The sequence below is a fragment of the Diuraphis noxia genome, unplaced genomic scaffold (assembly GCF_037042655.1).
Source record: "Diuraphis noxia isolate RWA-SAM2 unplaced genomic scaffold, SU_Dnox_SAM2 contig0001, whole genome shotgun sequence".
Taxonomy (NCBI): domain Eukaryota; kingdom Metazoa; phylum Arthropoda; class Insecta; order Hemiptera; family Aphididae; genus Diuraphis; species Diuraphis noxia.
Genome location: NW_028301711.1, coordinates 69,604,506 through 69,618,361, shown reverse-complemented (window position 1 = coordinate 69,618,361; position 13,856 = coordinate 69,604,506). Strand labels below are relative to the sequence as shown.

General features: G+C 30.3%; 1 protein-coding gene and 1 pseudogene across 1 annotated transcript; both read left to right on the top strand.

Annotated features, from left to right (window-relative positions):
* Positions 1-472: 472 nt before the first annotated feature.
* On the top strand, positions 473-2,195 carry LOC149061478 (uncharacterized). Its single transcript, XM_089215001.1, has 3 exons — positions 473-767; positions 870-2,060; positions 2,140-2,195. The coding sequence occupies exons 1-3, from the start codon at positions 473-475 to the stop codon at positions 2,193-2,195; spliced, it is 1,542 nt and encodes a 513-aa protein (XP_089071127.1).
* A 7,237-nt stretch (positions 2,196-9,432) lies between these two features.
* Positions 9,433-13,856, top strand: part of LOC149061473 (uncharacterized) — a 30,800-nt pseudogene continuing 26,376 nt past the window's right edge.

The window sequence follows — 13,856 nt, the reverse complement described above, 5'->3', positions numbered from 1 at the left end:
TTCAAGAAAAACAGCACTATCAAATAAACGCATTTGGGATAAAAAAGATGTTTGCATTTTTTGTGAAGAATCAGTTACCAACTTTGTTCGTCATTTAAATAGAAAACATAGTGAAGAAATAGAAGTTGCAAAATTGTTATCATATAAAAAGGGTTCTCAAGAAAGAAAACTGCATATTGATCAACTCCGTAAAAGAGGAAACTTTTTTAACAATATAAGTGGCAAAACAAAGTTAAAACCAGTCAGAAGACCAAATCAATTTGTTGAATAACCTAAAGCCATTGATTATTTGCCATGCAAATTTTGTTTTGGTTTATTCAAAAAAAATTACTTGCGTCGTCACATAAAAATATGTACCCTAAAGAAAGAGGAATTAGGTAATGTACGACAAAATATCCAAGCTAATGCGCAATCTCTACTTTTAGCCTTCACTGATGACGATACAAAGTTGGTTCAAGATGTTTTTCCAAGAATGGCTCCAGATGAAATATCCATGATCGTAAAGGCAGATCCATTGATTCGAGCATTTGGAACGAGGTATCTTAAATGTCATAAGGAAAAACATCTTGTAACAGTTGTCTCTAATAAAATGCGTGAACTTGGTAGACTTTTAATGGCTATGCAGAATACAAAGACAAAGTGTCTAACATTACTAGACTGTTTAGTACCAGAACTTTTTGATGACATTATCAAGAGTACAAAAACTATTTCAGGCTATAATGCGGAGACCGACAAATTTGAAGCACCATCTTTGGTTTTAAAAATTGGTACATCATTAAAACAATGCTGTGACATTGCAGAATATATGATCTTAAAGAAATCACCATTACTTAAAATTAATGAAGACATTGAAAAATCCATTTTAAAAGTAAAAACCACGGAAAAATTGATAACAAAACAATGGTCTTTTGAACTGTCTACAAATGCTTCTAAAGAAATATATCAAAGAAAATGGAATAAACCAGCATTCTTGCCTTTAACTTCGGACATTAAAATTTTTCGTGACTACTTATTACTAGTACAACAAAAATCTTTAGATGCATTAAAAGCAGATCCAACAAATGTAGTTTCATACAAAGCGCTTCAAGATTCTGTACTTGCACAGTTAATTTTGTTAAATCGCAAGCGTGCTGGTGAAGTTCAACGTATTTTTCTTGAAACATATTTAAATAGTTCTCCAGAAGCACCCCAGGAAGAAATGCTGTTGTCTTTATCGGAAGTAGAACGGGAGCTAGCTAATAAATTCAAAAGGCTTGTTATCAGAGGTAAAAGAGGACGAGGAGTTCCAATTTTATTTACCCCAAAACTTCAAAAGTCCCTGTCAATACTTTTATCACTTCGTGAAGAATTTTGTTCAAAAGAAAATGAATATTTGTTTGCAGTTCCTAATACACATGGTAGCTGTTTAAGAGCATCAGATATTATGCGAAGAATGGCTATTGAAAGTGGGGCAAAAAATCCAGCATCCTTAACATCGACTAAATTAAGAAAACAAATTGCTACAGTTGCCCAGCTTCTAAGTTTTAATGAAGGGGATGTTGAGCAACTTGCAAATTTTATGGGCCATTCAAAAGAAATCCATAAAACATTTTATCGTCTACCCGAAAACATATACCAAGTGGCTAAAGTAAGCAAATTTTTGCTGATGATGGAAAAAGGAGACGCAAATGAATATAAAGGTAAAAACTTGGATGATATCAATATAAATATTGATGGACTTGTGTCTGAAGAAAGCGAGAACAATTCTGATTTAAGCGATCCAGAATTGGATGATGAAATAATAAAAGAACAAGAACTAAAAAAACAAACACATTGTGGACCAATAAGCTCCACACCACCAAGACGTGTTTCTACCAATAAGTGTAAACTACAAACAAATAAAACTAAAACTGAAGTAAAAAATAGTTCCAAACCGAAAAAAAAATTTGACCGCATTCCTTGGACAGAAGAGCAGAAAGCTATTACAATTAAGTATTTTAAAAAACATATACTCTTAAAGAAACCTCCAAAGAAGGGAGAATGCGAAGATTTCATTAGGAATAACAAAATAGCTATGACAGGTAATTTATTGTTACAAATACAAAAATTACACCTTAATTAAATTTAAGATATTTAAAAATATTTTTTTATTGTTTACAGGAAAGAGTTGGCAAAAGATCAAAACATTTATTTATAATTTATATAAGAGCAACTAACTAAAGTTATAATTTTACTTTGTTTTTTTATAGTAAAATATAATTATCATTCATTAAAGGGATCAATGAAATTTAGTAAAATTGTACTTTTATACCTAATAATATTGTATATGAAAGAGGTGCCCACAGACATTTTTGAAAAAGTGGGCCATTTGCTATTAAAAACAATTACTTTGATTCACCAACTGTATAATTGGTAAAATAACATTTTTTTACAAACTCTATTAATTAATATTTTAACAATCAATTATTGCACCATAATAAATTTAAGTTCTATTCAATCAATGTCCAGACCCCAAAACATATAATTACACTTAAATATGTGTGTAATATACCTAATATTGTTTTGTCGATATTAAACTATTATAGACTATGACATTGAAAAAAAAAATGTGAGGTGGCTGATAAATTTTCATAAAATAAATTACGTATTTTGGGTAATCAAAAATAATATGCTTTTACGGCTTTTACAACTTTTCTCACATTATAACTAATAATGAGTTATATTGATTAGTATTCAATAAACTAACATTTTGTTTAGTTTTCTTTTATAAAAACCCTAGACATCGTATTTATTAAAAACTATTTAATCAAATTCAAACTGCCTACTATAACACTAAAAATCACGGAAGGTCAAAAAAGGTAGATTGACATTGGCATTTGACATAGGTATTATAATATTCTGCATTACTACAGTCTACTGGTAGGTAGCAACGTGCCTCTAATTGCTGGCTACGATTAAAACATAAACATCATAATCAAAGAATAAGCTAAATTGGCAAATCGCACTAGTACTAAATCGCAACGGTCACGGAGAAATGTCTAAACAGAGAATAGCAGTTTGTTAGTCTTAGTTATGTTTGAGTTTGTGTAGAATGTAATGAGAGTATGGGAGGATGGCAACGTCGCATGGATCTCGTTGTGTTGAAGCTTTAAAATAATATACAAAAAAGGATCTCGTATAGTGGAGTAGATCAGTATCAAACTTAACACACATAAGACCTCACAACGTCTACATCAATATAATTTAAAACACGAGTATGTTGGTGTATATAAAAAGTATGTTATACCCAAATATATTTTGAAAACCTTATGTTTTGGTCCAGTTCAAAAATACGTTATTAAAATCATAGATCTCACAACGTCACCTTTTACAATAGGATCTCACTGAGTACCCTACGCCCGTATGCGTGTGTGTGTGTGTGTGTGTGTGTGTGTGTGTGTGTGTGTGTGTGTGTGTATTTGTATGTACATTATGGAATTAAAAAACAGTTTTACCTAATTAACACAAATGCAATCATACTTATTGCAACAAAATCAATAACAGCAGTAGAATAATACTGATATAAGAAGATGAGTTTGTAAACACATATATTTTATAATGTTAGTTAATTTGAAACAAAAATTGTTGAATGTCCTCATGTGTTGGTAACTATACTATATGCATTAAGTGGGTAAGATTTGTTTTGCAGAATATTTATATCAGATACTTGTAGAAAGAAAGTCCATTATAACATACTGTGAAATGTATAAGTGTTTTGTTCGTTTGTTAAAGGTACATTTAAAATAAATGTGAGTTATAACTTATAAATAACTGTAACTCTACTTATTGTGCGTGAACTATGCAAAAGAAACATAGTTCCACGCCTTAACGACATATTATTACTTCAACAACATTATATTTTATATTTAGCAGTAGAACAACGTTTAATTGGTGTGTTCATATTACATACATACTTATAATCTAAGCGTAGGCACCCCACATGTGTTATGTAATTAACTATCAACTGTATGATTGGAGTGAGAAAGGTTTATGTCTCGACTCTTGAGTACAGAATTTGGAATGATTAGCAGAACTCAACAGGTGATTTCAACTGTTTGTAGTTAAAGTACCTAGATAGGTACACAATTGTGTAAGAAAACATAAGTACCTATGTTAAGTTGATGGCAGTGAGTTATGAGTAAAATTAAAATCGTAACACTACTTGTTGTAGGTGTGTGTATGTGTTTGTATGTACAATACAATTAAAACACAGCTTTACCTAATTAAAATGTATACAATCACCGGAAACCAAATCAATAACAGCAGTAGAACAAAACTGACATAAGAAGATGAATTATGAAATTATAATATTTGTTAGTAAGGTTGAAACAAAAATTGTTGAATAATATGCTTATGTGTTAGTAACAACATGTTGCATTCTATAAAAGTATATTATATTAGTGTTGATATACTTATATGAAAGAAAAATGCATTTGAAACCACTGCCTAGATGATCTTGAATAATAATTAAACTTAAATCATTGTATTGTAAGATACTGTCAAATGTATTAGTGAACAATAATAGAACTGCAAGAACTTTATGCTACCGAGCTACCGTGGTAATACGTCATAATTCTATAAACATTTATATATATTATATATATGTAAGACGTGTTACCTCGAGTGGGGCAAAGTATATATTTAGCCGAAAGTACAGTTATCATTTATGTTTCCGTTTCGTCGCCAGACAGAAAGTCGCCGTTTTGTCGGCTTGGTGTAACCGGGCATAATAACGTACGGTAATGTCGTACACGCAATATATTGTTAGGAGATGTAGGTACGATACAGACAGACTCGCGGCCAATTAAATTTTTGTTTTTTTTAAAACGTTTCCAATGAGAAATTTGAAAAATATCGAAAAAAAAAATGCAAAAAAACACCCACCGCACGGTTATCATTGCCGCCGCCAAATCGACGATCACGGTTTCGATCTACACACCTACGGTTAACTATGCCTAACGCCTAACGGGACCTACCTAGTACCTACTATTCGAGTTGTTAATCTATGTAGAAACTACTACTCTTAAGCTGGTTTTGATGTAATTAATAATGAATCATATTATTCCATTTAACCCATTAAATACATAATATGTGAATTCTATAAATCATATATTCTTACCTCTCGTGTATATATATACCGTTGTTTTATAAATTATTGCATAATGCACTTATTTTACAATATATGAATACTTACAGACACCATTGTTTTCATCAAATCATATATAATATATATTTATGTATTCCAAATACTATTAAATATTGCATTTTAAAGGTGATCATAGTCATCCAATACGAATACATTGTGTTTTGTTAAAAAATATAAGTCATGTACTACATATTACAATATATATATAGTTGTGCATTAAATACTTACATGTTTATTTGTTTTTTAAAACATAAACAACACATAAGAGCAGTGGAACATTAACGTCGCTTACCAAATGAGTACACTATAAAATCCAGTATATTACAGTAGAGTTTATAATCTACACATCACATATATTTAATTGTTATGTACCGTGTTTGGGTGAAATCATATCACAGACAACAGAAAGCACACCAAGCATAAATACCCAATTCGAACACATTGTAATGTCTGATGTGTGTTTAATAAAGAATAAAAGTCATGTACTACTTATTTTACAACCTCTCCGGTGTATATATTACTCCAATTAGATATATTATGCTATTAGTCACGCGAAGGCATACCGAATGCGAATACATTGCAATTACATACACTGTATATGCGTTATTATTGTTGTGTATGTATTGCTCAATGCACCAAGTCAAACAGAATTGTGTAATTCTATAACGATATATATACAGCCGTTAAAGTGAGAACGATTTGTTACGTTAAGCTGTGATGTCCATTTGTATTTGGTCACGTAGGCACTACACAACACCACAACTCGCTCGTTTAATTGTCAAGTACGATGTATCACATCACAGAATCGTGTGTACATCAGGCGACGTGCAGCTGTTTGCTACAATAATGATTAAAGTTATTCTCCCGATGGCATCACGATTTGTGTCCCCGACCAACCTATGGGCACGGTACACGTTAATTATGTAGTACGCGTGGCAGTACATCCTTCTGTATGTCTATAACAACACACGTTATATTGATGCGATACACTGTCTTACGACTAAAGGAAAAAACGACAAACGCAAGGCGATATTATAATAATGTGATTTATTGAATTCAAACAAAATCGTGTACAGGTGTAGGTACGTAAAAGACGGCGGGGAAGGCTGCGAACCGAAAAAAAGCAATCGCGGCCTTTAAAGAGACGAAACGGATCGGGGAAAAACTAAAACGTCTGGAAATCCGGGCGACGGACGACGGGCGGCGACGGTTCTGGCGATCGACGTCTAGGCCCCGGCGGACGGCGGACGGGAGAAGAGCGGACCGCGCGGACGGTAAAAACTCGCAGGGAACGCGATGAGAGCTCGAACGGGGCCGAAAAAAGGTCGAAAACGGTAGTACGGGGGGCGAAAAGCGAAAATCTCGGAACCCGCAGCCGAGAATCGCACGTCCGTTATCAGTAACGCACAAACATCGGAAAAGGCGAAAAGCGATAAGCGAGAATCGCCGTCGAATTTTGTGATTGGTGATTCGCTACGGGACGAAATAATCGACACTTGGACGCGCCACCGTCTTCACATATAAGATTTAAATGAATACCATGAGGGTGTATTTTAAAAACAAAATTTTGGTTTCAATGAAGGTTGGTATTAAAATCATGTATATTTATAATTACATGCTATAACTTTGGCTCGAACAGAATATCAAGACAGTACCTAAGTTGTACACGTGTGTCCAGACATACTAATTCGTAAATATGCTAAATAAATAAATAAATTGCCCACAGGGTTCATATTACGCATTTAATCCTGGTACGATAATTCTTAAAATCTCAAATAGTCCTCCGTCGATAGCTATGATTTTGAAATTAACTGTAAACTCTATTTAAGATCGTACCTAATTTTCATACTGTTACTACAAAAATATATTATTAAAATTAACTTTTGAATTTATAACCATATGTAGTTTTTTGGCGCTTCCATTAAATATCGAAGACACATTCACTATCACTTATTCATGGCGATATCAATAGTATATTCCCCTGGTAGTTACATTTCTTTTCAGACGAACTAAATCGTTTGAAATTCATTTGAATTGTTATTGTACATAAGTTGAATCACATCACGTATTTTACAGTTTTATATTGACGTGCTTAAATACAGACAATCCATTATGAAAACTGTATATTGTTGTTGGAAAAATTATATTAATTCAAGAAAATGTTGCAAAAATATATAATTATGTGTCTTATAACAGTTTGACATTATGCTTTTTTCATAGGAATTTATTCTAAATTATTTTATTAATCTATATAAATGAATACCATGAGGGTGTATTTTAATAACAAAATTTTGGTTTCAATGAAGGTTGGTATTAAAATCATGTATATTTATAATTAAATGCTATAACTTTGCCTCGAACAGAATATCAAGACATTACCTAAGTTGTACACGTACCTATGTCCAGACATACTAATTCGTAAATATATACAAGTGTTCTACTAGCAGCCAAAATATAAGCAATATTTTTGTTTTTATTTTAATAAAATGTGCGATTAAAAGTAGATTCTAAGATGATATGATTAATGTTTATATATATATTTAATTTTCAAACCATTTAGAACTGAATACGCCTTCATCAGAAGTACCTACTCAGTACATGTTACACGTCTAGTGTTTCTGGTATTTCAATTCATTAAATGTTATATAGGTACTGATCAACAAATGGTTTTTTCATAGAAAATGTGGTAATAAATTCTTAGACGAGTCTTATTAGTATATTATTTGTTATTAGTTCAGGCCATAGTGTATTATTTAAACTTTTTTATTAACATATCTATTGTAATAGCGGTGATGTTCTTTTGTTAAATAAAAACGTGGGATACCCAAGTAGCAAATACATGTTTTAAAAATGTTACAGTGCAAACATGCAACATTGCTGTTGTAACGAGTTGCAAAAACAATGTTTTTAAAGTATTTTTAAAATATCAGTTTTTAAATATTTTTGTAGTAATATTTTTTTAACAACAATTAAATATTTTTCATTACATATTTTATTAACCATGTTTAATATGTATTTTTTGAAAAATATTTTTTTAATCTACGTTTTAAAAACGTATTTATAAAATATTATTATAATGTTTATTTACATAACAAAAACATGATATTATATTATATAATATATTATATTTATCTATTATCGTATGAGTAATAATTATAAATTTATAAATTATATTAATTGCGATAAATAATTTTTTATAATAATATAATTAATGTTGCGTTATAATATATAATAACCTATTATTATAATAAGGTATATTTTAAAATATATAAATTATATAATTGGTATACGGTATATTCGCGACTCATTGCTATATAGAATATAATATAATCATAGTATATCGGATGGCTAATGAGTAATTTATTATGAATGAATGTAAATAAACGCGAGCAATATATTGCGGCGTTTAAAAAACGTCCGTGTGTAATACAAAACCAGAAATGCTCGAGAATTGCATTAAGAAAATATTGTTTAATTATAGCTAAAAATCGTAACCGAACATGCGTCTCAATTAGTCATTTATATGTGTGAAGTGAATACACCCATATAAAACTGTATACGTTTAATTTTGAACGATTAATCACGACGTTTTAAAAATGTAAACGCACGCGTCGAATCGCCTATAATAGTGTGTAGTCCCCTATGGATCAGATTTAATGTGAATTATTTTGGTAAAAATAAATTTTCCCAGACGACCCGCGACCCACAGATACATGAGTATAAATTATATTTTATAGTCGCCAAATTAGTTATTGACTTCACTGTCTCATAATAATTTTTGCTGGTGGCTGGTGCTGTTTGATAATTGAATTGAATTTTTCTTCTGGCTATTTGTGATTACTGATTAGTGATTACATTATTACGGTATTTGATTTAATGTTTAGTCTAAAAATACATTTGGTTTTTATATTTTTCCCGCAATGTACAATATAAGACGGAGCTGCTTTTACAACTATATTAGTATAATAGATACTAATATATATATTATACATATTATTATTATATAATGCACATTATCGTTTAATAAAATATATTCTTGGATATTTTCAACTAAAATTATTATCGTGGTTCAGTTATCAGACATATTAGTTATCGTTCCTATACAATCCGTAGTACGCATGCGTTCTGTACCAACAACGCTGGTCGTCGCATCGCCCGTTTTCTACCGTTATTTATTACTGAAAACGTGTATTGTAAATTTGTAAATTCAAAATTGTAATCGGTAATCACTATTGTTCATCATATTACATACTTTATCGACGCAGATTTTTGAGCCGCCTAATGCGCCTTTGTTGATTGTATATTTATAATATTTATATAAAAATTCATCGACCATCAACGTTAACCAGTGTGACTGTGACTGTTGTGACTTGTAGTGATTCGTGTCGATAACTTGTCTCTTGCGGATATTATTTAATTTTTTGTTTTTGCCATTTAATTTATTTTTTCTACATATAAACAAGCCGTGCGTTATTTTTGAGTGCTCATCACTTCGTCGCCACGCTATTATATACCGAACAGGTAAGTACTAAGTACATTGTACATATATGATATACCTCGTGATATACCTATATATACTCCTATTATAGTCCTATATATTATATTATTATTATGTGTATACTTTATAATTTTTACTCTATATAATTATAGAGAGTACTACTCTTTATAATTATTATATATTATCTAAGATTAAAATTTATATATTGTCATAAAAGTTGGTGCATATTAGATTACTTGTTCCATATTTATTTCTATTATATTTAAATATTTTATACAATTTTGGTACATATAATATAACCAATTCTGGTCTCTATATTAGTTTTTAGTTTGGCAAGTCTTCTATTCTATTTCTTTACTATTATTAGCTAACTGTGACTTTTTAGCTAATGTACCTACCTAGTTGCAAATACTGAAATAGGTAGGTGTTTTATGTTCTACACTAATGTACTATTTATTATAGACTTATTATTTTATTATTTATTATTTAACACTGATACATAATATAAATTTTATTAATTTGCACTTAACAATTAACATGTGCTTCTGTCTTACAATGACTCTGACTATATGTATGAACAACTGATATTATTATATAATACAAGATAACAACTATTGATAACACAGTTACCATACAACATCCTTCCCTTTAAGATACAAAATACGAATGATACAATAGATACATTAGCAGTTGTTTTGAACAATTAATACACTAATAAATTATGATTTACATTTTAAATTTTTTTTTTTTTTAACAATATTTCAAATAATAATAATTACATTAATAAATAATGATATAAATGACAATAAAAATAATTACATTCAAAAACAACAATTAATAATACTGATTAATTACTGAGATCATAAATATCTAGCTTGGCTGGTTTTTTAACTACTCTTCCAACTTTTGTTTTTGTTATTTCACCATTCAATCCCTCACTCACTACTTTTTCATTACTCTGACTATCTTTAATTTTTTTCTCATTCACCACTTCTTCATTACTTTGACTATCTTTAATTTTTTCCTCACTCACCGCTTTTTCATTACTACTTACTCCTAATATTATATCATCATTGTCTTCATAATTTTCAATATAGTGTTGTCCTTTTGTGTGACGTAAATGATATGATGTGCGCCTGACTATTTGCCCATTTTGTAGCTTGACCACATATGACCTTGGATAATTATCTAATTTACTTAAAACTTTACAAGGTAACCATACTCTTCCTTCATTTACAACCACATCATCATTTGCATTAAACTCATCTTTGGATTTAGTTCTTTTATCATAATAGTCTTTATATTTGGCTTGATAGTTTAACATTCTGTTTTCATCATTAACTTGAATTTTAGGTTTTAAAGTATTCTCATTTACTGGAAACTTAGTTCTTAATAGTCTACTCATGACTAATTCACAAGGTGAAGCTCCGATCTGTGGTAAAGTTGTACACCTATACTCAAGCAAAATGTCTAATATTTCTTTTTTTTCAAAATCAGCTTTCCTAAGCATTTGTTTGGCAGTTTGTACTGCTCTTTCTGCCGTCCCATTAGACTGAGGGTATCTAGGACTAGACGTTAGTAATTTTATATTATACATTACACAAAATTGCTTAAATACATCAGAGCAATAAGGTTGATTATCAGAGTATATTATTTGCGGATACCCATGTGTACTGAAGATCTTTTTTAACTGTTGTATAACTTCTTGAGCTGTTTTAAAATTTATTTTGATTATTTCTAGCCATTTTGAATAATGATCAAATACAATAACATAATCTTTACCACCATAAGTCAATATGTCAGAACTTATAATTTCAAAAGGCAGTTTAGCCACTTGGTGTTGCTGTAATGGCTCTTTTGTATTAGAATTTTTAAATCTATCACAAACTTTGCAACTCAATACATATTGTTTTATTTCATTATCCAACCCAGGCCAGTATACTAACTGCTTAGCTCTAAGTACAGTTTTATTCACACCATTATGTCCTTCGTGTAACTGCTGTAATGCCAACCGTCTCAGGCTGTAAGGCATAATAATTTTATTTTTAACATAAAGAACTCCTTTTTCAACAACAATATCATTACGAAGACTCCAATAATGTTGAATCTCACCACTAATCTTATTTTTATCCTTTGGCCAACCTTCATTATAGTATTCTAAAATTTTCACTAGTACTTGGTCATGCCTAGTAGCCTCAGCTATTTTTGAAACATTTATAGTATTATTAATTGAATGTACTACCCCTTCAATATTAATTTCCTTGTCAAATTCATTATTAATATAATTTCTCGACAACAGGTCTGCAATATGCATTTCTTTGCCTGGTAAATAATTAATTTCTAAATCATAGATCAATAGCTTGAGTTTCATTTTTTGTAATCTATTTGATATAACTTTATGAAAATTTTTTTTATAAATCGATGTTAGTGGTGAATGATCCGTCCAAATTTTTGTATGATATCCATAAATATAATTATGAAATTTGCGACACGAAAACAAAATGCTTAACATCTCTTTGTCAATTTGTGGGTACTGTTTCTCTGAATCTGTTAAACTCCTAGAGGAAAATGCTACTGGCTTTCCTTCTTGCATTAAGCAGCAACCTAGTCCACTACTAGAGCTATCACATTGAATACTTATTTCCTTTTTTGGATCAAAATTAACAAGGACAGGTGAGTTAGTAATTATATGTTTCAATTGTCTTATAACTTCACTATGAATGTTAGTCCATGTCCAGTGCACATTTTTCTTTAACAACTCTCTTATGGGAGCAATCAATTGTGACATATTTGGTATAAATTGCCTAAGGAAATTGAACATCCCTATAATTCGTTGTAGTTCTACTTTATTTTTAGGTTCTTTTAAACTGTTAATCGCCTCAACTCGTTCCGGGTCAACTTTCATTCCCTCCATACTAAAAATCATACCTAAATAATTGATTTCTTTCTTTTTATAGATAAACTTGTCTGCATTAAATTTTATTCCAACAGACTTTGCCCTTTCCAATACAGACTTTACCGCCATATCATGTGTTCTTTCATCCTCAGCAGCAATTAATATGTCATCAAAATAAATTTTTATATTTTCAATATCTCCAAAACACTTCTGATTCTGTTTTTGGAACTCTTCAGGAGCACATGACAGCCCAAATGGAAGCCTAGTAAATTTATAATATCCAAAAGGCGTACTAAAGCAACATATATTGCTGGACTCTTTAGACAGCTTAATTTGCCAAAACCCATTTTTAAGATCTAACAATGAGTACCACATTTTATTACTTAAGCTCATTCTAATCTCATCCATTGTTGGTATTAAATGATGTTCTCGAATTATGACTTTATTTAATTCTGACGGATCTAAACAGATTCGCAACTTTTTATTGGGCTTTTCAACAATAACAATATTACTTGACCATTTACCTGGTCTATCTACAGGTACTATTACACCATCTTTAGTCATGATATCTAGTGTTTTTTTAAGTTCACCCTTTATGGATTCTGGTACCCTCCTTGGTGGATTAATCCAACCTTCACTATTCTCTCTAATTTTAATATCATACTCCTCTGGAAAATTTCCTAAACCTTCAAACACATCTTTATAATCTCTAACCAACTGTTTCTCCACATCATTACTATTAATACTATTTACTTCTATTTTACCAACCAAACCAAACTTAACACATGTGTCTAGTCCTAAAATAGGTATACATTTATTTTGTATTTTATCATCAACAATAACAAACCTGAGCTTAACATTTTGATTGGAAATCAAACAATTCATTTTTACAGCCCCAACAAATTTAATAACATATCCCCCATATGCTTGAATCTTATAATTAATTTTTTCAACGATTTCATTCCTTTTGATATTATTAAACAGACTTAAAGGTAATATATCAATGTCCGAACCAGTGTCTAACTTAAAATGTACATCATAATTATTAATTAATATATTCTTAAACCATCCATTCATATTATTAGGGTTAGGACACTGTTCACTTACATTTGATACTATTACTGAACAAATATCAAATAAGTTATGCTCAGGCTCACTATTTACATTATTATTTTCATAATATTCACCAATATTCAATACCTTATGTTGATTATTAACTCTACATCCTACTTTAAAATGATTGGGTCTTCCACAATTGGCACAATTCGTTCCATATGCCGGACAGCTTCTTGGTCCAT

Bases quoted from the DNA above. Each gene is read 5' to 3' on its own strand.
- LOC149061478 (XM_089215001.1), top strand. From the start codon at position 473: ATGGCTCCAGATGAAATATCCATGATCGTAAAGGCAGATCCATTGATT. The intron at 768-869 runs GTACATCATTAA...CCATTTTAAAAG, and splicing joins ATCTTTGGTTTTAAAAATTG to TAAAAACCACGGAAAAATTG. The intron at 2,061-2,139 runs GTAATTTATTGT...TATTGTTTACAG, and splicing joins TAACAAAATAGCTATGACAG to GAAAGAGTTGGCAAAAGATC.